Source organism: Astatotilapia calliptera, chromosome 17 (genome assembly GCF_964374335.1).
Source record: "Astatotilapia calliptera chromosome 17, fAstCal68.1, whole genome shotgun sequence".
In the NCBI taxonomy this organism is placed as follows: domain Eukaryota; kingdom Metazoa; phylum Chordata; class Actinopteri; order Cichliformes; family Cichlidae; genus Astatotilapia; species Astatotilapia calliptera.
The window spans coordinates 5,941,849-5,968,147 of record NC_137438.1 but is presented as its reverse complement, the minus strand read 5'-3'; the positions used below and the strand labels follow the sequence as shown (position 1 = coordinate 5,968,147).

Below are 26,299 nucleotides of genomic sequence, written 5' to 3'. Positions count from 1 at the left end.
CCCCAACAAACACAACAATGTCGATGAAACGTTTTGCACCGTCAAAAGCAACCGCGGGTGCCTTTGGTGTCATTCTACAGTATAGTACTGGACTTATTTGAAGGCTTGAGCTCTGAGAGTGTTTAAAAGAGAGAGAAAGGTGTGAAAATGTTTATGCATGTCTGAGAAAAGTGTATAAAGTGTGCCATGAGGAGGTTTACAGCCTGAAAACATCTATAATAGTTGTAAAAAAATTAAGTTGGCTACTTCGCGGATTTCACCTATCGCGGGTTATTTTTAGAACATAACCCCCGCGATAAACGAGGGACCACTGTATTGTAAAAAGGCATAATTTGTAGAAGCTACCCTAATGCAGACTTACCTGCACTTTCTTATTTTTCTATTACGAGTTTGAGCATCTTTAGGCTAATTGGTCAGGTTTGTTGTTTTGGTTTACTTTTATCAACCTGGTTCTTTGCAACAGCCAGCAAGAACAGCTTTTGCTCTTGCGTCCTTCTACAGTTTGTCACAGTCTAGCTGAGAAGCTGACTGTGTGGAGTGAGGAGGAGGACCCGAGTACAAACATGCAAAACAAATCTTTAATCTATCTAAGAACAAGCCGTTTATTCAAGGCCGGAAAACATTACAAGAGGCAAAGGCGAAACTAAACAATAACCTAAACTTGGTGACCTAAGATTAAAACATAAAAACAAACCTAGAAACATGACATAGCATGAACATAGCAAACGACCCAAAGAAATGAATGAAAACACACAGACTAAATGCACACAGGAAGTGAGCAGGGGAAGTGGAAACACATGGGGAAACAGCTGATTAGAAAGAACATAATGACATCAGAGGGAAAAGTAAACTTAAACCTCACTGAATATAGAAACACAAGACTTTCAAAATAAAACAGGAAACATGGAGAGACAGGACAACACAAGCTTGACAATGACATGACAGACTAGACAAGAAACAAGACACAAAAGCCAAGGAGACAGATGATAGTAATGGCTAAACTAAAACTCCACTAGACCCCAAATAAGACTAACACAATAACTTATAATCACAAACTTTACATAAGAAACTCAAAAATACAGAATAAACTCAAAACGCCAGGTCAGAAACATGACACAATTCTTGCTAGCATGCTTTAAGCAAGCGAAGTTGTTGCAGTCCAAAACTACAAGATGAATCTGAGGGGTGTACTACAATAATGGGTTGAGCCATCTCTGTGTCTTGAAAGTGGTGCTTTACTGGCCAAGTATGTGTACGCATACAAGAAACTGGGGTCCAGACAATAACCACATATGGAGCATATTATTGGAATAATATGTGCAGATATGAAATCAGCACCAACTGAACAATCAGTTCTCTGGAAAATAACACTACTAATCCTGTTGGTCTTCTAAGCACGGATGGTAGGAGGGTCTAAAGTTTTTCTGATCATCAATTTTAGGGTAAGTGAATCCAGATACAGGAAAACTGCCCTCAGTATGCTGAACTTGCTTCATACTACAAAGCCTGGGTTATGTGTTTAACAGAAAACTCAGACTTTAAGCTTGACTTAGCTTTCTGACCCATGCACTTTGCTTTTTATTACAAGTATCTGTGTTGTTGATTAATATCAGGCCAAATATTTAAAGATTGTGACGATTTCTTCATTATTAAGACTTGTACGTCTAAATTTGAAGCATGTTATCTGCAAAAACATGACGGGCTCATCAATAATGTATTGTTTACATAATGACAGAAGAATCATCTAACAGAAGAAATTTAATAGAAAGTTGATTAGTGCTTGGTAGGAGCCATATAATCCCATCCTGAGGACTGTTTAGGACGCAATGCAAACTTTTTTGTTCATGTCTTCCAGCAACGGTCTTCCTGGAGTTCTGGAAGAGACGTAGAGCTGTCCTCGCATATGACTGGGACCTCATTGACTGGGAAGAAGAGGAGGTAAAAGTCCTGTAGCTTATCTGCTCCCTTTAACATAAATAAATAGTATGAAAAGAAATTAGGAGGGAAAAGATAGTCAATTATATTTCTAGTTATTTCTTTTTTTCTTGAACAAGCACTTCTTCCCTGAAGAAATGTTGGCCTACTCATACCCTTTTCAGTCCATGTCAATCTCAAAGCATATATTTAAAAAGGTGGAGATGGTGTACTAAGAGCCTGTGTCAAGTCTGTCTCAGTTGATTTTATGAGTCACTGAAAATCTGCAGCTCTACAATGAAAGCACGAACAAACTAAAGACCCACACAGCTGTCATAATGTAATTTCTGTGGGTTTTTATGTTCTCTCCTGTCTTGTGTATCAACCTCCAACCATCATCTGTCAATCACATAATAGATAGTGAATGTGTTCTTTGAAGGCTGCTCTTCTTTCGATGTAAATGTGATTCAGAATTTCAATCTGCTTTGTACGTAACGTGAGAAGACAGGCTTTTGGTCAGAGCTTGAGGATATAAGGGTGGTTTGCAGCCACTTGGTTGTGCCTCTACACTGTCACAGCTTGGCTATTATATCCTGTTGCTATGTGTCAGGCACCTTTGGACACAGCCTGCAGTTTGAGTCCTGTTGGCTGTGCTAGACTCTTGCCCAAATAGATCTGGTGCTTAGGGCCGGTTCTTGTGCTGCCATAATCAGAACCTCTGTGGCCTTTTCTAGCCGCTGGTAGGATTTCTTGACGTCAGAGACTTCCTCTATCTGTTGGTGGTACATCCCATGATACCCATGATCTGTGCTTTACACAGTTCGTATTAAATATTTGTGCTGATACCCTGAAGAAGAAGCTTTCTCCGTGGTAACCCTTTTAAAAAAAGTAGTACTTGTTCAGTCTTTTTCTAATTGCATTGACATGTCATGTCATTTATCCCACTAACTGAAGTCTGTTGAGTCCTTACGCTTTCCACTTCTGTGAAGATTGTGTTAATACATACCTCATACTGCCTGTGACTTGCACCCTCAACTATGCAATCCTGTGAAAAACTTCTCAGCAGAAATGGCTGCTAACTAGTAACTAAATGTGTGCTTTCTTACTGCAGTTTATGCTCATATGTGTAGTCTGTTATCTTTCAGGAAGAAATACGCCCGCAGTTTGAGGCCAAATACTCAAAGAAGGAGAGGATGAACCCTATATCTGGAAAACCTGAACCTTACCAGGCCTTCTCTGACAAATACAGTCGCCTCATCGTTTCCACATCTGGAATATTCTTTATGGTGAGTTTCTGGAGCAAGTGAGCATTAAGTAAAAGATGTGTTACTAAATGTGTCAACTGCTTTTTGTCTGCAATTACAATTTCCATTGTTCCATCTAAAACTAGACCTCTCAGTTTATAGACTGAAAAATTCAGTTATCATATATACATTCATAAGTGTTTACAGTTGAAATGTTCTCTTTTTCTTGTCACTGTCACGTCACAGATATTGGTGGTGATTGCTGCCGTATTTGGCATCGTCATTTACCGAGTTATCACTGTCAGTACCTTCGCTGCCTTTGGCTGGGCTCTCATCAGGAACAACTCTCAGGTGGCGACCACGGGCACGGCAGTATGCATCAACTTTTGCATCATCATGCTCCTTAACGTGGTAAGTTTCTGCTGTTTTTCGACTGCACTGTGCAGAAGTAGAGCAATGACGAAATAGTTAATGCATTTATTTCAGGTGTGATAAATACTGTTTTAAATGTAACGGCTAATTCATGCATTGTATGAATAGTTACACGGATACATATAAGATTATCATTATCATTATTTTGATAGCTTTCTAACGCTTTTAACAGCATTTTTAGACAATAAATTTAGAGAAATACATTTAATTTCACCCTTTTTTACAGCTTTATGAAAAAGTTGCTCTGCTTCTTACCAATTTAGGTAAGCTGGTGACACACAATTTTGCAATTTCTTTTTGTATGAATAATGTTACGATATTCTTAAAATGAACTCCTTCTTTCTGTTTAACCACAGAGCAACCGAGGACAGAGTCTGAGTGGGAGAACAGCTTTACTTTCAAGATGTTTCTTTTTCAGTTTGTCAATCTTAACAGTTCAACTTTCTACATCGCCTTCTTTTTGGGAAGGTGAGTAAGTCACAGGCAATTTACAAATACAGGACAGGACCAGTATTAGTTGAATCATGTAACCAGTTTCACACAAATATACGTAGCTGAGTTCCTATTACTTATTCTTACACTGGCTAGTTGCCTTGTTTAGCAAAGGGGCCTGTATATTTTACTGTGATATTAAAGTCATTAGGGAATATCCAAAAGTCTTAAACAAAATATACTGAATCCTTTAGTACAGCTGACCTATAAGAAAGCAATCACCTGTCATGGTTTGCCTCCACCAGTGTGTGAATGTGAGAGTGAATGAATAGTGGAATTGTAAAGCCCTTTGAGTGTCTAGAAAGGCGCTATATAAATGCAATCCATTATTATTATTTAAATCAGAATAGCCTTAATACATTTTAAAGAGATGGTTTTTTTTTTTTTGGGGGGGGGGGGGGTTGCTTGAATTGCTTGTATAGTTGTGAATAACCCATTGACAGAGATTAAGTTTTATATTACTTTAAACAGGAAGAGCATTTGTAAACTTTTGAAAATAGAAGTCTGTGGAGATTGCCTCATTTTTTTTTAGCCAGCTTCAAGTGGCCGTTCGAGGAACTGCAGTTTTTGGTGCATGATCATATGCTTCATCTTTCAGCCTTGCTGCTTGGGGATAGTTATCCTGATACCCTTTGAAGAGTTCACCTTTTGTGTAATTAGGGACAAATTGGAATTTTCCTGACGGTCAACGATAGTACTGTATGTGTAAATTATACAGCTGACGTTCAAATGCTGGTTGGTTGTTGGTTAGGTAAAAAATGTAAAATGTAGCTTACAAAATGTAACCTAATGCAGCGCAGTGTATCTCATTGAATCTATAACAGCATTGTATATTTTGTGTACTTCTGTTCTCGAAGCCTGTTTCTTTACACACATTATTGTGAGCACTTAGATCAGGGGTGGGCAATTCCAGGCCCCGAGGGCCGGTGTCCTGCAGGTTTTAGATCTCACCTTGGGTCAACACACCTGAATCACATGATTAGTTCGTTACCAGGCCTCTGGAGAACTTCAGGACATGTTGAGGAGCTAATTTAGCCATTTAAATCAGCTGTGTTGGTTCAAGGACACATCTAAAACCTGCAGGGAGACCGGCCCTCGAGGCCTGGAGTTGCCCACCCCGATTTAGATTAATCTTCCAGCTTTTATTTGTTACATGAAATAAAATGCCTTTAAAGCCATCAAAATTGTCCTGTTAAGTACAGTTAGGAATAAGTTTAAGGTTTTCTGGATCTTGTAATTATCCAAGAGTAATAAAGTGTCACAGGAAAATTGTTTAATCTCTCTTAAAAGGACAACCAAAGGGATACAAAGATGTCTCAGGTCTTTCAGTACCAGAAAACTGGCATTTTGCATTACCAAGGCTTTCAAATCTAGAAGAGTTTTTATTTTTCAGTGACATCTATAATTTTAACCATCGGGTCCATTTTGATACATTTTACAGACTTTGAGCAAAGCCGTCTCTGGGCTTAACGTAGCTTATAGTGACGCTAAACATGTAGCTCTAATTGTGTGCTCTTTTATTAACTCCTTACTCCTGTTGTTTTTTTTCGACCCTTGGCCTACAGATTCACAGGTCGACCTGGTTCATATCTGCGTCTCATAAATCGCTGGAAACTGGAAGAAGTGAGTAATGACTTTCCTTTTCCCAGTGGGGAATAATCGCAAGGCATTATGGATTGACATATTTCTAACTTGGGCATTAAGCTATTACTGTATGGCTAACCACCAGGCATTTAACCCCCATCATTAGTAAGTGGTACTTCTGGGAACATGCAGGGAAATAATACAGTGGAGTGGTCTAAGGGGACAAAAGGCCTGAGCCGACGCTTTTAGGTGCTGAGCTAATGTTTTCCCTCAGCAGCAGAAATGGAAAAAGTCTCTATAATGTGACATGTACAGTACAAGTGTAGCCTCAGTCAGCCTTTCATTCCCATGCAGAACCATTATTGTCCTTAAAGACATTACTGCCTCGGCTGCACATTTAAAAAGCTGTTAAAGGTTGCAGGCATAAATCATAATCGTAAGTGTATGAAAAATAATTACAGGTTGTGACTATAGCCTTTCCAAAATAAACTGCACTTGCATTGCTGCAGTGGGTGTTTTCCAGCAAGTGATGCTTGCAAATCCTGTTAGACTCATGCTTATAACAGTGACTAGTTCTAGCGATCCTGGATTCCTTCTTGAAAATGAAACTCTTTTGTTTACACTTTAAAACACCATGTTGGCAAAGGCTAAAGTTTGATTTCATGCTATCTCTTTCTTGTCTCCTCAGTGCCATCCTAGTGGCTGTCTCATTGACCTCTGTATGCAGATGGGAATCATCATGGTGCTAAAACAGACGTGGAACAACTTTATGGAGCTCGGCTACCCGTGAGTTCCGTTTGCCGCTGTAACCTTAAAATAATATAAACCTGTTATGTGTTTAGACAAAAAGCAGCATCTGGTGTAAAAAATAAAATATATGGAGCTAGTTACTATGGCAACCTCTTACGTGTATGAATACGGAGTAACTACAAAAATATATAATTCTAGCCCATTACTAGCCCATTTTATTTAATGCTGAATTGCAAATGCATCTTGCTATCCAAGCTAGCTAGCCAGTGCTAGCATTAGCTGGCAACTCTCTAACTCTACGTCATCTGAAAATTTGAAAAAAACAAACCAAAAAAAAACACAGTTATGGCAAAATTGTCAAACTGTTGTTCACAGCTGGGTACATCACAGTGGATACATCCGTCGTTTATATACAGTCTATGTTGGTTGAGAAACGTAGTGTCAGATTGAAAAGGTGCTGAACGTATCTGAATCTATTGCCATGGTAAACATTCATGATCCCCAGGCAATGAATCCTGCTTTTCTAACCTTGTGATTCATCATCTACTGCAAAACTGGTCTCACTCCCATTTTGTTTTTTGTTGTTTGATAAAGTGTTTTTCTCTTTCGTGCTTTTTATAAATTTATTTATTTATTTATTTTTAAATCAATCATTTGACCAGTACTTACTTATGGTCATTTACCTAGCTAATAACATTCCCATATTACTCAACTGTGCTTGTGTGCAGCTCCAGTTACCATATGGTTACATGTACTGTGTTTAAGAACAGATCCGGAGAGCTTTTAAACTTGAAAACAGCAGTCTCTCGTGTTCCGAAACACCTGGACTTAGTGTAGTTGCACAAGAAGATCATGCCCAGTTTTTTTTTGTTTTTTACTCAGACTGATGCAGAACTGGTGGACGCGGCGGAGGCTGAGGAGAGAACACGGCCAAAATGCAAAGGCTGGCTTTCCACAGTGGGAGAGGGATTTTAACCTACAGCCAATGAATGCCTATGGACTGTTTGATGAATACCTGGAGATGAGTATGTTGGATGCAAGCACAATATGAATGAAATACGCTTTGCTGGTAACCTTTGATATCAGTTCTGTATTTTAAGGCTATCCTAAAATGCACTCTACAGTTTAATCTTCAGAATTTATCTAAACAATTTTTTTATCTTGGTCCCAGCAGCTTCAATCCATGTTATGTAATTCTGACACTGCACTATATTGAATTAGAGCTAGAAGCTTTTCCACGTGCTTTAAGGAGCTTTAAGGTGCATTTGATGTTTTTGATCATTGTTTTGGATTTTCATCCTACAGTTTTTAAGTTCACCCATTCCCAGATTTGAAATCGCTCAAATAAATCCACTATACGCTTTCTTCAAGTCATAAAGAGCTGAACAGGACAGAAACTACTGCCTTACATTCATGCAGCAGCCAATAACATGACTCTAAATTCTTAAATTCCAGTCTAAAAAAAAACTGTTTGAAAGCATGATGAACATCTAAAGGAGATGTTGGACATCAGGCATGTTTTTGTTACATGCCTGATGTTCAAGGTAGCTAGTTTACCTTTATACAGTCTGGCTTCATTAAACCTAATAACCACAATCAGGCGAAACCTTCTCACAACACTGGTTTTCAACTCGATAAATAAAGGTTAGGGTCAACAGTATCATTTCTTCATATTTGTGCATGAGTAGATATGATTGTAAATCCCTTAAATGTATCCCTATTCTTAATGATCTTTATGATCCAGCCATGGTGATGTCAAACAGCCAAAAACTTACAGCGAGTAGTAAACAAACAGAGCCTTTTTTAATATCTGTGCACTGAGGTCTGCTCGAGCTTTGAGTGGTCAATAGACAGAGATTTTATAAATGTAGCTTGCTCAGGGTAGCAGGCTACTGTGCAGCATAAATGTCTGGATTTACCATGGCAACCACAAATCCTGCTTGTAATTAAATTGAGTAGAAATCACAACAACGGTCGCCTCAAAGTGCTTCTTATTGTTAGATAAAGACCCAACATTAATGCAGGCAAAACCCCGTCAATCAGACAGCCCTCTATGAGCAAGCACTTGGCGACAGTGGGAAGGAAAACCTCCCCTTTAACAGGAAGAAACCTCAAACAGAACCAGGCATCTGCCGTGGCCGGCTGTAGTGCAGGCCTCTGAAGTCTTGCACTGTTTGTTTCAGTTTTACAGTTTGGCTTTACCACCATCTTCGTGGCAGCTTTCCCTCTGGCCCCTCTCTTGGCGCTGATCAACAACATCATCGAGATCCGTTTAGACGCTTACAAGTTTGTCACACAGTGGCGACGCCCTCTGCCATCACAAGCCAAAGACATAGGTAAAGAGTAAAATGCAGTACGTTCCTTTATTACAGAAACACTTTCCTGTTTGTGGGGTGTCTTTGAAATCATTCTTTATTGGCAGGGATCTGGTATGGCATTTTGGAGGGCATCGGCATCTTGTCCGTCATCACCAACGCCTTTGTGATCGCCGTTACCTCGGACTTCATCCCCCGCCTTGTTTACGCCTACAAGTACGGACCCTGCGCTGGTCAGGGCCGAGCAGGGGAGGGGTGAGGGATGATTTCACAGTTTTTGCTTTAATTCTGTGTTGCTGCATGCTGCAGTTGGTAAAATCATTTCCCGTATGTGCCGCAGGTGCATGATGGGTTATGTCAACGCCAGTCTCTCAGTTTTCCGGGTGTCAGATTTTGAGAGGAGGTCGCACCCCAGGACGAATGGCTCGGAGCTGTTTGGAGAAGCCGTGAAGTACTGCAGGTGGTGTGAGAAGTGAAAAGCTGTTATTTTGAGGCAGCTGTAGAAAACAGAAACACTGTGGGAAGAGAAGTTTGTTTATTTTAAAAAGGCTTCAGCTAAAAGCACAGGGTCAACTATAAGATAATCCACTACTTTATTCACAATTCTGGTAACTGAGTGATCTTACTGAGATCCACATTGAACTGAAGTTACAGAACATCATTTTGGAAACGCCCCATTTTCTGCCAGTATCCCAATTTTCCTGCTCACTAATATGAGTACCGTAATTGTCGGGCTATAAGCCGCTACTTTTTGCACAAGCTTTGAACCCTGCGGCTTTTAGTCAGGTGCGGCTTTTCTATGGATTGTCCATGATTTTTGTCATATCGTAAGACGATTTGTTTTGTGTGTTCCGCTGTTGTACGGCACTACGTTGCCTGGCGGAAGGATCGGGGTTCAAGAGTGGTATGTTAGTCACATGTCCGTCCGCCAGGCAACGTAGTGCCGTACGAAGTAGCGCGAAAAACAAACTTCAAAGTAGCGGTACGCGTTCAGCGGGAGGCGTGGATGATGAGCGGCGATAAACTTGCGAAAAGCAAGTTATGCCCAACTCCACCGGTGGATTCTGACAGCGTGGAAAAGTGTGAAAACATCCACGATCACCAACGGATTTTGAAGGGCTGGACTGCTGCATGATGGAGAGGAGGACACCGCCACGGCCCTTCTGAGGGTGTTCGACTCTGACACTGACAACGAGGATTTCTTTGGTTTTGAAAGTGACAACGAAGGAGAGAAGCGGAGAGTGGATGACGAAGCCATCCTGAGCCTGTTTGTTTCCGACACTGGAGAAGAGGACTTTGGTGGTTTTAGTGCGCAGGAAGAAGAGAAAGATGGTGAATGACTGACTTTTCTTCTTGTTAAAGCCGTGTTACTGCACCTGAGCCTAAAAGGTAGTCCGAATCTATTTTTCTGGTGTGCTGTAGGCTACTGTTATGTACTACATGTGCAAATATGTACCCATAACTTGTTTTTCAAAATATTAATAAAAGTGATGTCTCCAAACAGCCATCTCTTTCCTGACAATTCCCTTTGTGCATATTCTCTTACATATGATAAGTCAACATTGAAACACCTGCGGCTTTTAGTCAGGTGCGGCTAATGTATGTACAAAACAGGATTTTCCCCGGATTTTAGCTTGTGCGGCTAATATTCAGGTGCGCTTTGTAGTCCGGGAAATACGGTAAATGAGTCATCAGTGTTTCTGTAGGATGAACTTTGACCTTTCTCTTTTTTCCCCTCCCCTTTTAGGTATCGTGACTACAGGGAGCCTCCAGATTCTGCAGAGCCTTACTCTTACACTCTGCAGTTCTGGCACGTCCTGGCAGCCCGGCTGGCCTTCATCATTGTTTTTGAGGTCAGTCTTTTGTAGTCACTGACAAATGACAGCAGGCTGCAGGCTGCCTTTGGAATTGGATTCCTTCTTATTATTTTGTCAACAGGTTTTCACCTTTCTCTCTTATTTATCAGGACCAACCAGCAGTGCTGTGAAAAAGTACTTGACTCCCTTCTTTCCCCCTTCAAACTAATTCTAATTTTATAGAAAGATAAAAAGAGTAAATGCAAATTTCAGTTTTTAAATTATGATTTCATTGATCAAAAAAGCTATCTTACCTCGACCTTAGTCTAGGTGAATTAGTTGTTGTGAACCATATTTTTTTTTTAGAAAAATTTGTTTTAGATTACGAGCCACACCCAGGAAGACCTGTTGAATCAAGAATTCACTTAAATAGAACCTGTCTGAGAAGCTGAAGAGGTCTAAGAGATCTCATAAAGGAGGAACATCATGACACGATCTAAAGAAACTCAAGAAGATCTGAGAGAACAGATGAGAGACAAAGTCATCGACACCGGGGTGGAAGGGTTACAAAGGCATTTCTAAGGCTGAGGGAGGTCGTTATTCACAAATGGAGAAAACTTGGAGCATTCACAGGAAAGTCCACCCTTCCAAAATTTCTCTATGAGTGCATCAGCAACTTATCAAGGAGGTTACAAGAGAACTGCAGACGTAAATTGTCCCTAAAGGTCAAAGGTCATGGCTCAAAAATAAGAAAGACACTGGGCAACAATGGCACCAGGGGAGAGTTGGTGGAGACAGCCACAGCTGACCAAAAAGAACATAAAGGCTCATTTCACAATTGCCAGAAACTATCTTACATCTATTCTATTCAATTCAATTCAATTTTATTTATATAACGCCAAATCACAACAAAAGTTGCCTCAAGGCGCTTCATAGATACAGAGAAAAACCCAACAATCATATGACCCCCTATGAGCAAGCACTTTGGCGACAGTGGGAAGGAAAAACTCCCTTTTAACAGGAAGAAACCTCCGGCAGAACCAGGCTCAGGGAGGGGCGGGGCCATCTGCTGCAACCGGTTGGGGCGAGAGAAGAAAAACATCTGCCATAAAACTAACACAACATCATACAAGCAGGCAGACATGGTTGTAACAGTGTGGTGATCTCGGCCTACCTTGCTGCTTCAGGATTTGGACAACTTGCTGTAATTGGTGGAGCCATGAATTATGCTCTCTACCAGAAAATCCTGAAGGAGAATGTCAGGCCATCAGTTCATGTCCTGAAGCACAAGCTCACTTCTGCAGCAGGACGATGATCCCAAATACACCAGAGAGTCCACCTCTGAATGGCTAAAAATAACGAAACTTCAGGTTTTGGAGTGACTAGTCAAAGTCTGAACTTAAATCTTTGACCTTAAAAGGCCGTTCATGTCTGAAAACCCTCCAGTGTTGCTAAATTAAAACAGTTTTGCAAAGAGAATGCCTCAATTTCTCCACAATGAAGTGAAAGACTCATTGCCAGTTGGCACACTTGATTGCAGTTCTTGGGCGGCACAACCAGTTATGTTTAGATGGATTGTTTTCCCCTTAAAAATAATTTAAAATTGCATTTTGCATTTACTGGGGTTACTTTTGAATAATAATAAAAGTGTTCAATGATCTGAAACATGCAAGTGTTACAAATATGCAAAAAAGTAAGAAATCATGAAGGGGTTAAATACATTTTCATAGAACTGTATTTTTCTCAATATTTTTCTCAAATCTAAAAAAGCCTAATAGAGACATGGCTCTAGTGAATATTTTTAACCATGACCCATCAACTCAAATCATTTAGAGACTAAAGATTTGATGAATTGCAGAAAAGTGCAGCCACAGAAGCCCAGTCATGTTCTAACGTTGCTGTGACCAAAATAGAGTCATGCAATTTAAAAAAAACATGTTCTGCTTCCTGTGTTTGGCATTCTGAGCGACCTGTTCCAGCTTTCAGCGGCTGGAGGAGTGCACTCTTCTATTTTAGCTCACACGCTCTAAGTAACATTGCAACTAATCCAGATTTAGGAGGTGTAAAAAAAGCATTTTATAAATCCAGATTAGAGCTGCTCGGGTACAGTGTATTTATCAGAGAAGAGGCTCAAATAAACGTGTCACTCGGAAATTTTTTACCATCTTTCAAATCATTTGTTATGCTTTGTGAAGCATTTAACTGATAAAGAGCCAGTCTTTCCTATTAGGACATAACAATCAAAGAAGAAAAGCATTACTGCATCTTATCACTTCAAAGTTCTTAGCATAGTGGAGGTATAGCTCTGGGATTTCTGATAAAGTTCTGTGTTTTTGTAGCATATGGTCTTTGCCATCAAGACTCTGATCGCATACCTGATCCCCGACCTTCCCAAGGACCTGCGAGACAGAATGCGCAGGGAGAAATACTTGATCCAGGAGATGATGTATGAGGCTGAGTTAGAGAGACTGCAAAAGGAAAAAAACGAGAAGAAGAAGAAAGACAGGGTCCACCATAAGGAATGGCCCTGAACACACCAACAGGTACATGTAGAGAGATTTTCTTCAGCTCTATTAAGGCTGTATATCAAAAATGGCTACCATGATGTCATTTATTTGTTTGTGAAGACCAGCGTTGGGGTTGTTATTTAGGAAAAGTATTGCTTTATTACTTTTATTAAATGTAAGTATGTTACTGAATTACTCACCAGAAAGAGTAAAAAATTTTTACACTACTCGTTACATTACTTTCCAGTTACTCTGTAAAATGACCTGAAACACAGTGTCATGTAATTACTATTTAACAAACCTGAGGCTACAGTCCCACACATCAGCCCAAATCCCTATCCTAGTGAGGACAGGCCTACAATCTTTCTTTTAGTAGTTGCATATGAACACAAAGCAAAGAAACCTCAAAGGGGCTGCTGCAGTGATTCTACTTAAGTGGCATGAACAGGTGGAAACAGAGGCTTCAAGTCTGATGACTCATCATTTAACTAAGTGAAGATCAAGCCTATTAAAGATCAGCGTTTGGTTGCTGGGTTGGGGTCGGCATATACTCTGGGTTTTTGGCTAGCTTTGCCTTAGCATGCTGTCTGTGCAGACATGTGCAAAAAATAAAGTTGCTTTATCAGTAAAATGTGGCTTGTGGGCTTGTGTTAATTTTGTGAAATTAAAATAAAAGTGATGCACATAACTCCTCAAAGCTGATGCCGCTCCACCATTTTACTCCACCCAAATTCAGTTGATTGTAGTGCAAGTACACAAGACAAAAAAAAAGTGTTCGATGTGGGGTGGTTTTTTTTTCATTTCTGCTGCTGATAACTGAAGAACCTTTGTAACAGACGTAAAGAGATAATTGTAACTGCAATATAATTGCCGAATTTAGTATCATATTAACATATTACATTACAGTATTATGGACACATGTAATGTGATGAATCATATTACTTTGCATGCGTTGTATTAGTTACTGGTGTAATGTTTACTTTGTAATGCGTTACACCAGTACACTGGTGAAGACCCATGTTGATGGTTTAAAGTTATTAATTTGACCACTGCTGTTCTTTTAGCCGGTATTTAGTGCCTAAAATTAGAATACCATAAAGTGGATGGGCGACATATGCAGACATAAGTGTCTGCTAAGTCACACAGAGAGGTTTGATTTGTAGTGGCATTTACCGCTTTACTCACCACGTTCTCATCCCAACGCATAACATACCGGCGCATGTGACAGATCGTCGGTATGTTACGCATTCTGAGGCATGAGAGCCGAAAGGAATGAATCTATACATGTAAATGTGTTTTATGTTCTGATCATGAATCACTCTGGAAAACACTACGTGATAGGTTTAAGCTTATGGTTAAGGTTCTGGTTCAGGCTGGAAGCGAGGGCTGGAGCCTCTGCTCGAAGCGTGTGTTCCCACCACGAGCGGCATTCTGTTGGATTCAATTGAGAATCTGGAGCATCTCATAAGGACGCAGAAGGGTACCTCTCGTGTCACTATGAGACTCCTCGGGCTGTGAGAAATTGTCAGTATGTTGCGCGTTGGGAATGAGAATGTTCTGGCTTTACTACCTTTTAAAGATTTTTACCGCTAAGTTTTAAAAGTTTAAAAAGTCCGAGTTATTAAATACTTAGCGGTGTGACTCAGCTATAGAGACCAAAAGCCTTTTTTGTATAAGGCTGTAAGCGTCCCTGTTTCCGCTATGATGTTTTACCAAGGGGGTCTTTGGAGACAGTCTTGAGGAAATGCAGTATTTGGCATTAATGCATTAGCTTCCGTTTTCAGCTCTGGTAGTTGCCATTTACTCACAACTAGCATCTTCTTATGGGGACTACAAATTTCAGTCCACCAGAACAGCTGTTGCAGTCTTGTATTTACTCTAGCTAACTAGCAAATTGTGCTAACGTTTAGTTCTGACTGAAAATGTGAACTGATTGAAAGCCTGGTTTATGTTTTTTATCTATATCCAGTCTATCCACAGAAATTCAAAAGCCCATCTAATATCGACTTAATAAATGTACAGTTGTATGACCAGGAAATGAAAGTTCTTGTGTTTAATAAGTGTTATAGTCACTTTTAGTTGGCATTTTCTGTTACTGGACTAAAACCCAGACATTTAAATTCATTACAGAGTAAAGTTACTAAGCTACAGTTCAAGTTATTGCTCAAAAGATGACATTAAAAGCAGTTTTCTGCTGCCATGGATGAATGCCGTGTATATTCAGTACAAAGTGTATTCAAACTGCGATCCAAAAAAATGTAAATAAAGCTGTTTGTTTGAAATGTTTCTCGGTGTTTGCAAGCTTTACACGAGTGTCTCTTATTTCCAGGTAGTCAGCAGGTCTTTGGTTTTCACAGCACAGCAGAGGGAGAGTGCCGGGTTTCCTGCATGTACTGGACTCTCATCCCTTCCTCCTGCTATGTCAGACCAGCCCCTCCTGTTGGACAGTTTCTGAACTGCATCTAGCTCACCGTAACAGTGACTTTGGAGCCCATGTCTGCAAAACTAAGAGAAGTGCTCTGGAACATTTGGCAGTGGGATTTGCTACTTTTTCCCTTCCAGTTTGGACTCTCAGCAGGGTACATCTTCAGATCCTGAATGTAGATTTTAAGCAAGATGAAACTTTTCCACATTTTCTGTTTTAGATGAGAGGACCTACTCTCCTGAGCTTACTAGGTAACAAACCCTGTTTACATTTCTTCTTGCTAAGGGAGTTCACATTTTGCTTCACTGTAAATAAATGTATTTAAATGAATGTCAGGCTTATATGCTCTGCTATAGTGTAGTGCAAGAAAAATTAAGTAATGTAAAGACCTATTCTATCAAGGCTATGGCGCTGTCCACAGTTTGCCTATATTGGAAATGCTTTCCACTTGAATTTAGATTGATAACTGCAGTAATAAATATTATTTATTGTAAAGACATTTGACTTTCCCTTTCTTGATTATATCTTGAGTCAGTAGATGTTTTTTATTTAGACATTATTGTCATTAACACTGAAAAAAAAACGTCATGGTAAGTTTAATGCATGGTTTAAAAGTACAGGGAGACAACTGTAAAAATTGAATATGGAAAATTCTTTCACTGCATCCAGCTTTTTTTTTTTTTTTTTTACATATTTTTACTTTTTTTTCATAGCAGGTGAGTCAGCACTCACTAAAAAGTGAAAAAGGTGTATTTATTTAATTGAGTTCCTACTTCAAGGAAACAGACTCATATATATTTCTAGTTAATTAATTCCACAGTAAAACCACAGAGGCAAAAGTGTCAACTTTCTTTAGAGGTGCAAACCAATACGAACCAATGGGATAAAAACAGTCAGCAATAATCAAATGGATAATAACTTTATTAATGAGTATTTACTCTCATACTTCTTCTACAATTGGTTCATTATTTTCTTAAAATATATTTCCCAATGAAAAGGTTAAAATAAAAGTGAACATGGTAAAGTAACTATTTTCTGCTACTTCATAGAGTACTTTTATTACCCCGCATTTGAGAGGAAGATATCAGACTTCAAGTTACTTTTTTATTTTAACAGGAAGTAGAACTCTTGAAATTAAGAGTCTCTTTTCGAGAGTGCTCTGAGCCAAGACAAACAACATGAGGTTCACAACTCTGATTTTGACCCAGGACTCTCTTCCCATGTGGAAAAGCACTCACCACTGGGTCACATTAACGAACTGAGGTCGAAGTCATCACTGAGAGCCACTTCTGGCTGCTCCCCTGCCATACGGGGTCACCACCACAGGTAGCTCCACATGTTTGTTTTGACAGTTTCACACTTCCTGATGCATCACCAAAGGGGATTATTGTCCCCGGCTAGAAATGAAGTAACATTTCACTTTCCAGGCAAGTGTAAAAACCAGTACTTTTCTACTAACAGTACACAATCAGAAAATGTAATTTTTGGTTTTATTTGAATCGTTCTCCTGAGTCTTGGTAACCAGGGAACGAAGAAAATAATCATTCTAACATGTTTTGCTAAAAGTGAAACCAATGGCTGTAACTTTTTTGATTGGTTACTCTTTACAAAACTGTCACTGACTTTTCCAAAGTCTGCCATCTCAACCAGATATCGTTAAAATGGTGCCAGATCCAAGTAAATTTAACACAGAGTCTTCTTTTTTTATTCATTCTTTCTTGTATTAAGAAGAGCAACTTTATCTGTAATGGACTCTGTTTTGTAGGGTTGTATTGCTGTTTTTTAACATCACTTTCACTGCTCAAATCTTTCGTGACACCACCAGGTATTGAGTTCAGAGGTGTGAATTGTTGTGCATTTGAAATACTCTAATCCTGAGTAACGCCAGCATTTATCATCCCACACCAACAGAGGGAGTCAGAGCCTTAATTTGCAGTTCACATTTTGTTAACTGTGCAACCTCTTGCAATATTAATAATACCCCGATGAAGACAGAGCCATAGCTCAAAGCAAATTAATGAATTCCTATAAATTCCACGACAGCCTCTAGATTTGCACTCTTTTGTAGATCATACACAAAAATGAAGGAATCATTGCTATCATCAATAAGATGTTTTCCTAAGCCCAAACACATCTGTTTGTCAATGGTCTGTCACTATCTGGTCATTTTGAACATGCAAATAATCATAGATTAAAGAGCAGAGGATTGTCCTCCAGCATGGATTACTTTGGTGTGGTGGCCTTTGCGCAAGCTGCAATTTGATTATTAAAAGCAGGGGACAGAGGAGGCAAACTGTTTTGTTTCCTATTAAGGGGACTTTTCTCCCCTGTAAGAGGATTACCCCTGACACACGCTCAGGAGTTACATAAGGCTGTCAGAGGATAACATCTGACATTTCCTCATATCCTGTATTTTGGCAGTTCGGCACTCTGTGAAATCACTATAGTTGAAAGGTACGCATGCAGTGAAAAAGTAACAAGGCATATGTGGAAATTAGAATGCATCGCAGGGCAGAAAGAGCTAACCTCAGCATTTTCTCCTCTTACTGACAACATTTAAAAGAATCTCTGTGGTTTTCAGGTTATGTTGTTATAAAGCTCTGTATTCTCTGGATCTCAAATGGATCAAATGACTAAGTCTAACATGAAAGGTACTGCTTATTGTTTAGTGAAACCACAGAAAGTTGGTTGAAACCCTAAAGTTCCATTCACTCCTGTTCATTTAAGTGCCATTTTTAAATGCAGAATGCTGCTGTTTTGCTGTTTTTTTTAGCCAATAAACCCCCTGAGAGGAGGTCTCTGTGGCAAAACAGCCAGATTTTTGTCTGCAAAGGCGGTGGAGGAGACCAAAACAAAGATAAAAGGAGAGTTCACTCACTGGGCCCACGTCCTCATTTGAGGTTTGACAGCGTTTTAGTAGATAGAGGTGCATGGCTTAAACATGAATTGACGAAGGCCTTGAAGGGGGCTGGCGGTGGCTCCCGGACCCCATCTCCAAAAAGTATTCTACTTACTTGCAAGCAGACAGAAACATAAATGCTTGTCAATACTGTGATTGTTGTGTGTGATGAATTTAATTGTTGGTAACGTGAAGGTCTTAGTCTCCTCATAGCTGCTTTAACAAGAGTCCCTGGGCTGTATTATTAGTCAAGGTAGCTTGGCTGATAAAAAAAAAATACAGAACATTGCAAACTTTCTTTAAGCATCTCACAGAGAGCTGACTTCAGACATTAAATGCTAGGAGTTGTATTCCCCCTAGCATTAAAGTAAATCAACAATTAGGAAAGCCAGACTTTGAAATTAATGCATTCATTATTGTGGCATCATGCCAGCTTCTGTGAGTAGCTGCATCAGCACCTAAACTTTTGTGGATAATTTTATTTTACTGCTGGCTCTAATTTGGTGGACTTGCACAGTGATTTACATACAAATTTAGAGGAAGAGGAAAAGACAGTCATTTGTTATAATGGCTAGTCAGTTCCCTGTTCCATTTAAGCACTGTGGTGTGTAACCACAACCGGTGGGCAGCCTGCTGAAACATTGCTACATCTAGTTCACAGCCCCCCTGCTACCTCCTCCACTACACACCCTGTTCTCCACATATCCTCACTGCTTTCTCACGCTCTCTCTCTTTTTCTCTATCTCTCTCTCTCACACACACATACACACACACCCAAGGTTCTGAGGACCTGCAGCTAGCCAGGAGTCTGTGATCCTAAGTCGTCACATTTACAACCCGAGTCAGCATGAAGCCATTGCTGTGTGGTGGAAAATATCTTGCCTGGATCCTGTACCAAAGTTGATACCATAAGTATCAGGCGGTTGCCTTCACACCACATATGATGCAAACATTTGATTATCTGCAGAGATCCCGAAGGAACAGCTGCACGTTGAGGATGGCCTTCTTTGATTTCTTAAGTGCATTTAATACAATTCAGCTGCTGCTGCGGAGAGAGAGAGAAGCAACAGGAAATGTCAAGGAACATGCCCACCATCCCATGGATCATTGACTACCAGACAGACAGGCTGGCTATGTGTTGTAGAGAAGCTCTTCAGGGAACTGTGCTTACTCCATTCCTGTTCACCTGGTTGAATTACTGAGTGATGGACAGGAGGACGAGTGCAGGGCACTAGTAGAGGATTTTGTGTAGTGGTCTGGAAGAAATCAACTTCAGAAGGAAAAGGATGATGTCTACACTGTCCATGTCTGGGTTCTGTTTCTTAAGTAAACTGAGATGCTTCAGTGTCTGCAGTGATGGAGATTTTCTATCACTAGTGCTGGTGAGTAAAGTGTGCTTTGCTGTGGTCTGCCAGGGGGAGCAGCATTGGACGTAGTGACACTAAAGACTAAAGACTGAAATTCAATATTTTTGATTCTTGGTAGAGAGGTCCCTGAACTGTTATCCCTCATGGATCGTCCTGACCACCCTGTGCACCATTTACAGGCGAGAACACCTAATTAATGAATTAATAATGAGAAAGTATTATATAAAATATGTAATACATTAGTATTATTAATAATAAATATTTTTTAAATCTTTTATAAAACTTTATAAAAGTTCATTTATACAGCTAATTGTTGTTGTTGTTACAAAATAATTTTTGAAATATGGGATAAATAACATATTTCTTATTCTTCTTATTATGAAACTTGCGGGATGAAATCAAATGCACATACAAAATAAAGCTCACAGCTTCATCGTGGCTTCAGGTACAAATTCTTTCTCATGTGTAATATTTGCATCGATCAGTGGCTTAAGCAGAAGGCCAGGTGGCTGGCAGCACATGTTTTCTCCCCCTCATAATGTAGACAAATCTCGCCGTGTGCCAGAAACCCGCCTTCTTTAAATGTCAAGGCTCCAGCTGCTTACTCTGTACACAGTTAACGAGCACCTCTTGGAAGCTGCCTGGCAGACTGTTTGCACACACTCAAGCCTTAGACAGCAAGTCCCTGAAGTGACATCCCAGATCATCACAGCAAATACCAGGAAACCAAAAAAAAGAAAAGGTAACTGAACACTCCTCACTCCTGCTGCTTTGCGGTGTGGTTGCCACAGCGACACAGCTGACATGTCCATCTCTATTTTCCTCCATCTACTATTCTTCACGCTGTTTCTCCTCCACACACAAACTCACGTTCTCATATTCTTGGAGTCTACTACTGACTACATAGTAAAACACTGAAAGTAGAGCTTTTATTTCTCTTTGAAAACACGGGCACATGTCCGAGGCATTTCAGTCAACCATCTTCCTTTTGGTTTGGGCCATGCTGGTAACAGTGCAAAATCAGTGTGAATGTCACTTCAGTTTCAACTAACAGCAGCATTTCAGGCAAGCTGGAGACAGGAAATAGAAGACTGACTGAGACTATTGTAAAGTGAAGTGCAGTATCTCAAGCAGGAGGACATTAGAGCATGAATAACAATTTCACAATCTCTCACAGAAAGGAAATGCTTAATTTTTGATATGAAGTAGAGATGATGCATTGAGTATTTATTCTTTAGTCACCTTTCTTACTCAAATATGTTGGTAGACCTCTCTGCACTGAATCATACCTGTTATTAATCTCTGTCTCTCTCCCACAGCATGTCTTTTATCCTGTCTTCCTTCTCTGACCCCAACCGGTCGCAGCAGATGGCCCCGCCCCTCCCTGAGCCTGATTCTGCTGGAGGCTTCTTCCTGTTAAAAGGGAGTTTTTCCTTCCCACTGTCACCAAAGTGCTTGCTCATTAGGGGGTCATATTGTTGGGTTTTTCTCTGTATGTATTATTGTAGGGTCTACCTTACAATATAAAGCACTTTGAGGTGACTATTGTTGTGATTTGGTGCCATATAAATAAAATTGAATTGAATTGAATAGGGCAGCACGGTGGCACGGTGGTTAGCACGGTGGCACGGTGGTTAGCACGGTGGCACGGTGGTTAGCACGGTGGCACGGTGGTTAGCACGGTGGCACGGTGGTTAGCACTGTTGCCGCACAGCAAGAAGGTCCTGAGTTCAATTCCACCATCGGGCCGGGGTCTTTCTGTGTGGAATTTGCATGTTCTCCCCGTGTTTGCGTGGGTTCTCTCCGGGTACTCCGGCTTCCTCCCACCGTCCAAAGACATGCAGCTTGTGGGGATAGGTTAATTGGATAATTCAAATTGCCACTAGGTGTGAATGTGCGAGTGAATCTGAGTGTGAATGGTTGTCTGTCCCTAGCCCTGCGACAGACTGGCGACCTGTCCAGGGTGTACCCCGCCTCTCGCCCTATGACAGCTGGGATAGGCTCCAGCGCCCCCCGCGACCCTGAAAAGGATAAGCGGTAGCGAATGGATGGATGGATGGATGAATTGAATAGAAAAACAGTTTTTAACCACTGAGTCAATTTACTCGTCGAACTTAAAGCCAGAGTCAAATATTACACAAAAGGGCTTCAAATGGGTGGAGAGAGGCTTTGAAGGCTTCACAAAAATTGTTAGCAGTGAAGGAATTATTATAACACGATCAGTTGAAAGGTGGGTCGTTACAGGAAAGACATAGCAGCGCTTGAAAAATGAAAACTATCAAAAATGAACTGTTCATGCCCACTGACATTGACTGCAGTTCAAAACTGACAAAGTGAAATGCTGATGTAAACTGAAGACACCTTTGTTTTCTCAGCTTGTTTTCTCGCCTGACTGAGACGGCTGAATGCTTCCTGGCTTTTTGGATTGTTGTCTCTGGGGTTAGCCCAGGGCCCTTTAGGTGTACTAATGATTAGAGAGCAGAGAGGGCAGTGAGGAGGATGGGAGTTCATAAGAGTCAGGCAAGTTTGGTGTGACAGCTAAAGTTTGGCTGAAACTGGCTCACGCAACAGACAAAATTCCCAAATAAAACAGAAAATTCACTAAAGAATGAGCAGAAAAAGAAAAGAATGAAGGCGTTGCTATCAAAGTCAAAGTCCAGACCTTAAACCTGATTGAAATTCTTTAGCAAGATCTTGACAAAACTGTACATACCCTTAATTAACTGAAAGTCATAAAGAACAGTATGCTGACATTCCTCAAGTTATTGCTGCTGAAGGTGGTTCTATAAGATACTGAGTGAATGAGCTTCCCCGGCCTCAACAGAGTGCTGTGAAAACTTTCACATGACTGTAGGAATGGGACAAATGTGAAATGGCCTTACCAATGTGCCTGTTAGAAACAATTCAACAAGCACTGGATCATTTTCAGGTGAGCAAGCAGTTTCCCATTTTCCACATTAAAGCGCTCTTACTCTTTCACTTCCATGTGAAAGAAAGAGAAAAACAGGACTACCCTTTTCAAAAATAGTGTAAGATCACATCACTGATGTGAGAAGCTGTTTGTGACTCAGCAGGTGTTAAAATGATCTGGATGGAAAATAACATCATTGTAGTAATAAAATCAGTTAAGAGAGCTCAAACACATGACACAACTGAGTGGCTTAATGAAAAAACTTTAGATTATTTCACAATACCAAGAGTTCTCTAAAGGTCAAAAGCAGAATCTCAGGTCAGTAAGTCATGTCTGTGATTGTTAGAAGAGTCTTTCCTGTTATTTCTCTGCTTTCTGTCTTCCTTTCTTAAACATGGGTCAGCTCCTACACTCCAGATTTCCAAGACAGGGTTTCTTTTCCAGAAAACACATGAGAGACAGAGTCAGGTAAGAACATCCAGCAGGCACAGCTAATGGGAAGAGGAGGTGGAGACAAGCAGGCAAGTCCATCAAAAAGTAGAACTGAAAACAGCAAAAGCGACGCATGAGTAACGTTCTGGTGAAAGCCTGACTGAAATGGTACCACTGAATGGTAAACAGGTGCACCTGCCTGGGATGCAAACTGATGGGAGAGAGAAAAGGAGATCAAAAGAGGAGGAAAGGGAGACTGAAAGCAGGTCTGCAATGGAGGACATGGAGACCATGATAATTGCCTTGATATAAAAATATTTATTATCGTTTTCCCGCTAAATGTCGAGATCTGGGCACAGGTAGAGCTCCTAGTCAAAGTACAACAGTTGTGATGGTCCCAGACTCCACTAGGACACTCCACAGTGTCCAAACTCTCTCAAATCCAAACAAAGACTGCTCACCACTCTCCCGTCCCCAGGCAGACCTGAGCACAGGGAAACAGCTCTTTCACAGGTAAGTGGAAACATTAACTTAAGGCTTGGAGCCTGGCTGCACTAACTGATGCAAGACAATGATCCAGTGAGGATTGAACAGGACATCAGGAACAGGTCTGTGATTAAACCAGGTGTTTGGAGGCAAAAGGAGAGTCCTGCTTTTGCTAAACACACATCTACATACAAATGAGTTGGAGAGAGAGAACGTCACAAGAGGAGAGGACTGTGACAAAAAATGCTTTAACTTTGACTTTGGTCAGGTGAAATAAGACACTTTTACATATAAATATTGTGATTAAGCCCAGGTCTGTCTCTTTATATTGTGATTGGTTGGCAGCCAGAACCGAAGAGATGGGCAAATAGGGACAGAGACTGAGAAAACTAAAGCAAGTACAAGTACAGCAGAACTTATAGTATACAGACCTAGGAAGAATCCCAGAGAAGTTTCTGATACTAAAAAAAATGTAGTTAATTTTTAAAAATCCTTTAAAAGTTCTTCAAGCTGAGAACATCTCATTTATTTTACTCTTGTGAAGCCATTTGGCTGTGATAGTCTTTAGTAACAGAGACACTCGCACATCTGCAGTGTGCACCACTAGACAGATAATGAGGATTAATAACATGCCTTAGCAGATCACATCTTCTCCAGACACCGACCCTACATTCAGACTGAAATATTTGATCAGACAATTTTAAGGGCAAAGCAGCCAGTGTTTTTCTCACAGAGGAAATTACTTTGTAGATGAGACTCTCTTCTTGCCTTCTTCCCACAGAATCTGGGTCAGCTTCATCTGCTGTATCAGTGGCCCCTCGATTGAGTCTCTACAGTCTCTTACTGTCTCATCGCATGCTGCACCTCAAACTGGCTGTCTTAGAACGAGTAATTGCCTTTTGAAGGGCAATGCGCTAGCCCAGGAGAATATGTGAGCCAAGTTGAAACCTCAGATTGCACATACAGATGTAATATAACAGACATTTAAGCGGACAACAACAGCAAAAGAGGAGCAGCTACCACCCAAAGTGTTTGGCTTTATGGAGGTGGCAGAGAGCACTTTCTGTAGCATAAAATACAACCCATACAGTAGGTCTCAATGGCATCAGATACAAAAACAAATTCTTATTAAATACTTTATTTAAACAGGTATTGTCACTGGGTTTGACATCTCTTTCTCAAGATAGACAGCTATTACCATATAAAATAAAATTACGTATTCCACACAATCAAAAATTAAGAAAACCAACGTTAAAAAAAAGCAGGTTGTACATTTGCAATAGCCAGATCAAAGGAAGAGCCACTGGCATATAAAACTGTGTCATCTGCATAAAAATATATAAAACAGTTTTGAAGGCTTTGCTTCAGGCTTTGTGCATGTTGACATAAAAGAAAGCATTTGTACGTCATTTGATTTGTTTGGGGAGATTCAGCTGAACACCACCTACTCAAATCAGAGACATTATCAAAGTCAAAGTCAAAGTTAGCCTTATTGTCAAAGACCATATTTACAATCACACACAGGAATTTGAAACTGCAATGCTCGCATGGCCCTCAGTGTACCAGAGGTGTGGACTCGAGTCACATGACTTGGACTCGAGTCAGACTCGAGTCATTAATTTTATGACTTTAGACTTGACTTGAAAAAATGTTGCAAGACTTGTGACTTGACTTGGACTTTTACACCAATGACTTGGGACTTGAATTGGACTTGAACCGGTTTACTTGAAAAGACTTGATATTTTACCCCAAATATAAAATTTAACATGCATATTATATAGAGATTGAAAATGTGACGTCATTCACGGGTAGAACCGCAAAGGATTCTGGGAACTCGTGGCAAGCGGCACGCAGGCTTTCAATTAAAATCAGTCACACAGCGATAAAAAGAAACACAAAAATGTCAAGAAGCCGTTGTATTATTAACTGCAATAGCCGGTCGCATGACAGCCACAGGAAGCCGACGGGTAAAGAGATCGGTTGTTATCGGATTACGTCGTTGAAGAGAAATTGTTCGAGCCATGTTTCCGAAGTAACAAAGACGCAACGGGTGGCCTGGATTGCAGCCATTCAAAGATCAAATATAACGTCCCAGAACACTCCAGCTCACAGGTTAGTCTGCTCCAAGCATTTACACGAAGGTCAGTGTTTTTTAGTAGTTAATACGTCATTTTCATAACATAATTAGTGATATAGGGTACAAGCAAGTCTGGCGCTGAACAGAAATTGTCGCGCTATGCTCCTTTATTTATTGTGCATAAATAGTGAATTGTCCTGACACAATGTTGCATTTCGCTTCTGTTATTATGGTACATTGACAAAAACATATACTTTTATTCACAGGATAAAACAGGTTTTTTGTATCACTAATTGCCCAGTGCGATTACAGACTGCGGTAAAGTGAGCCGTCATTTGTGAGCCGCGGTCAAGCCAGCCACCTCCTATCCGTGCGGTGATTACAGCATACAATATTGTTGTCACTGCTACATTTCTGTAACGCTACCAGAAATTATTTCCACTACTAATTAATTACCGTTGAGCTCAAAGGTCCTATTAATAAACGGTTAAGGAATGTGTATTTATGACGACAATTTGTGAGACTGGTAAACTTATGATACGTACGATGGTCTTTCGTTCTACACGGTGCATTTCAAGGTCCTGCACCCATCCGTCGGTAAACTGTACCTAGGCTTGTTGCAGTGACCTGAAGTTACTAAACTTCATGAGTGTATGCACTCACTCCAA

At 40.3% G+C, this 26,299-nt stretch overlaps 1 protein-coding gene across 2 annotated transcripts in view; it reads left to right on the top strand.

Moving 5' to 3' along the window:
- Nucleotides 1-15,958, top strand: part of LOC113008980 (anoctamin-4) — a 60,384-nt gene extending 44,426 nt beyond the window's left edge. For both annotated transcript variants that reach the window (XM_026146974.2, XM_080291824.1), the window contains 14 exons: nucleotides 1,856-1,938; nucleotides 3,060-3,200; nucleotides 3,405-3,569; nucleotides 3,817-3,853; nucleotides 3,947-4,058; nucleotides 5,648-5,705; nucleotides 6,355-6,452; nucleotides 7,299-7,441; nucleotides 8,600-8,752; nucleotides 8,839-8,986; nucleotides 9,072-9,191; nucleotides 10,479-10,584; nucleotides 12,867-13,070; nucleotides 15,364-15,958. In XM_026146974.2, coding sequence (XP_026002759.1) covers nucleotides 1,856-1,938; nucleotides 3,060-3,200; nucleotides 3,405-3,569; nucleotides 3,817-3,853; nucleotides 3,947-4,058; nucleotides 5,648-5,705; nucleotides 6,355-6,452; nucleotides 7,299-7,441; nucleotides 8,600-8,752; nucleotides 8,839-8,986; nucleotides 9,072-9,191; nucleotides 10,479-10,584; nucleotides 12,867-13,058 — 1,556 coding nt within the window. In that variant the 3' untranslated portion in view covers nucleotides 13,059-13,070; nucleotides 15,364-15,958. The remainder of the gene's footprint in view (nucleotides 1-1,855; nucleotides 1,939-3,059; nucleotides 3,201-3,404; nucleotides 3,570-3,816; nucleotides 3,854-3,946; nucleotides 4,059-5,647; nucleotides 5,706-6,354; nucleotides 6,453-7,298; nucleotides 7,442-8,599; nucleotides 8,753-8,838; nucleotides 8,987-9,071; nucleotides 9,192-10,478; nucleotides 10,585-12,866; nucleotides 13,071-15,363) is intronic.
- The last annotated feature ends 10,341 nt before the right edge of the window (nucleotides 15,959-26,299 follow it).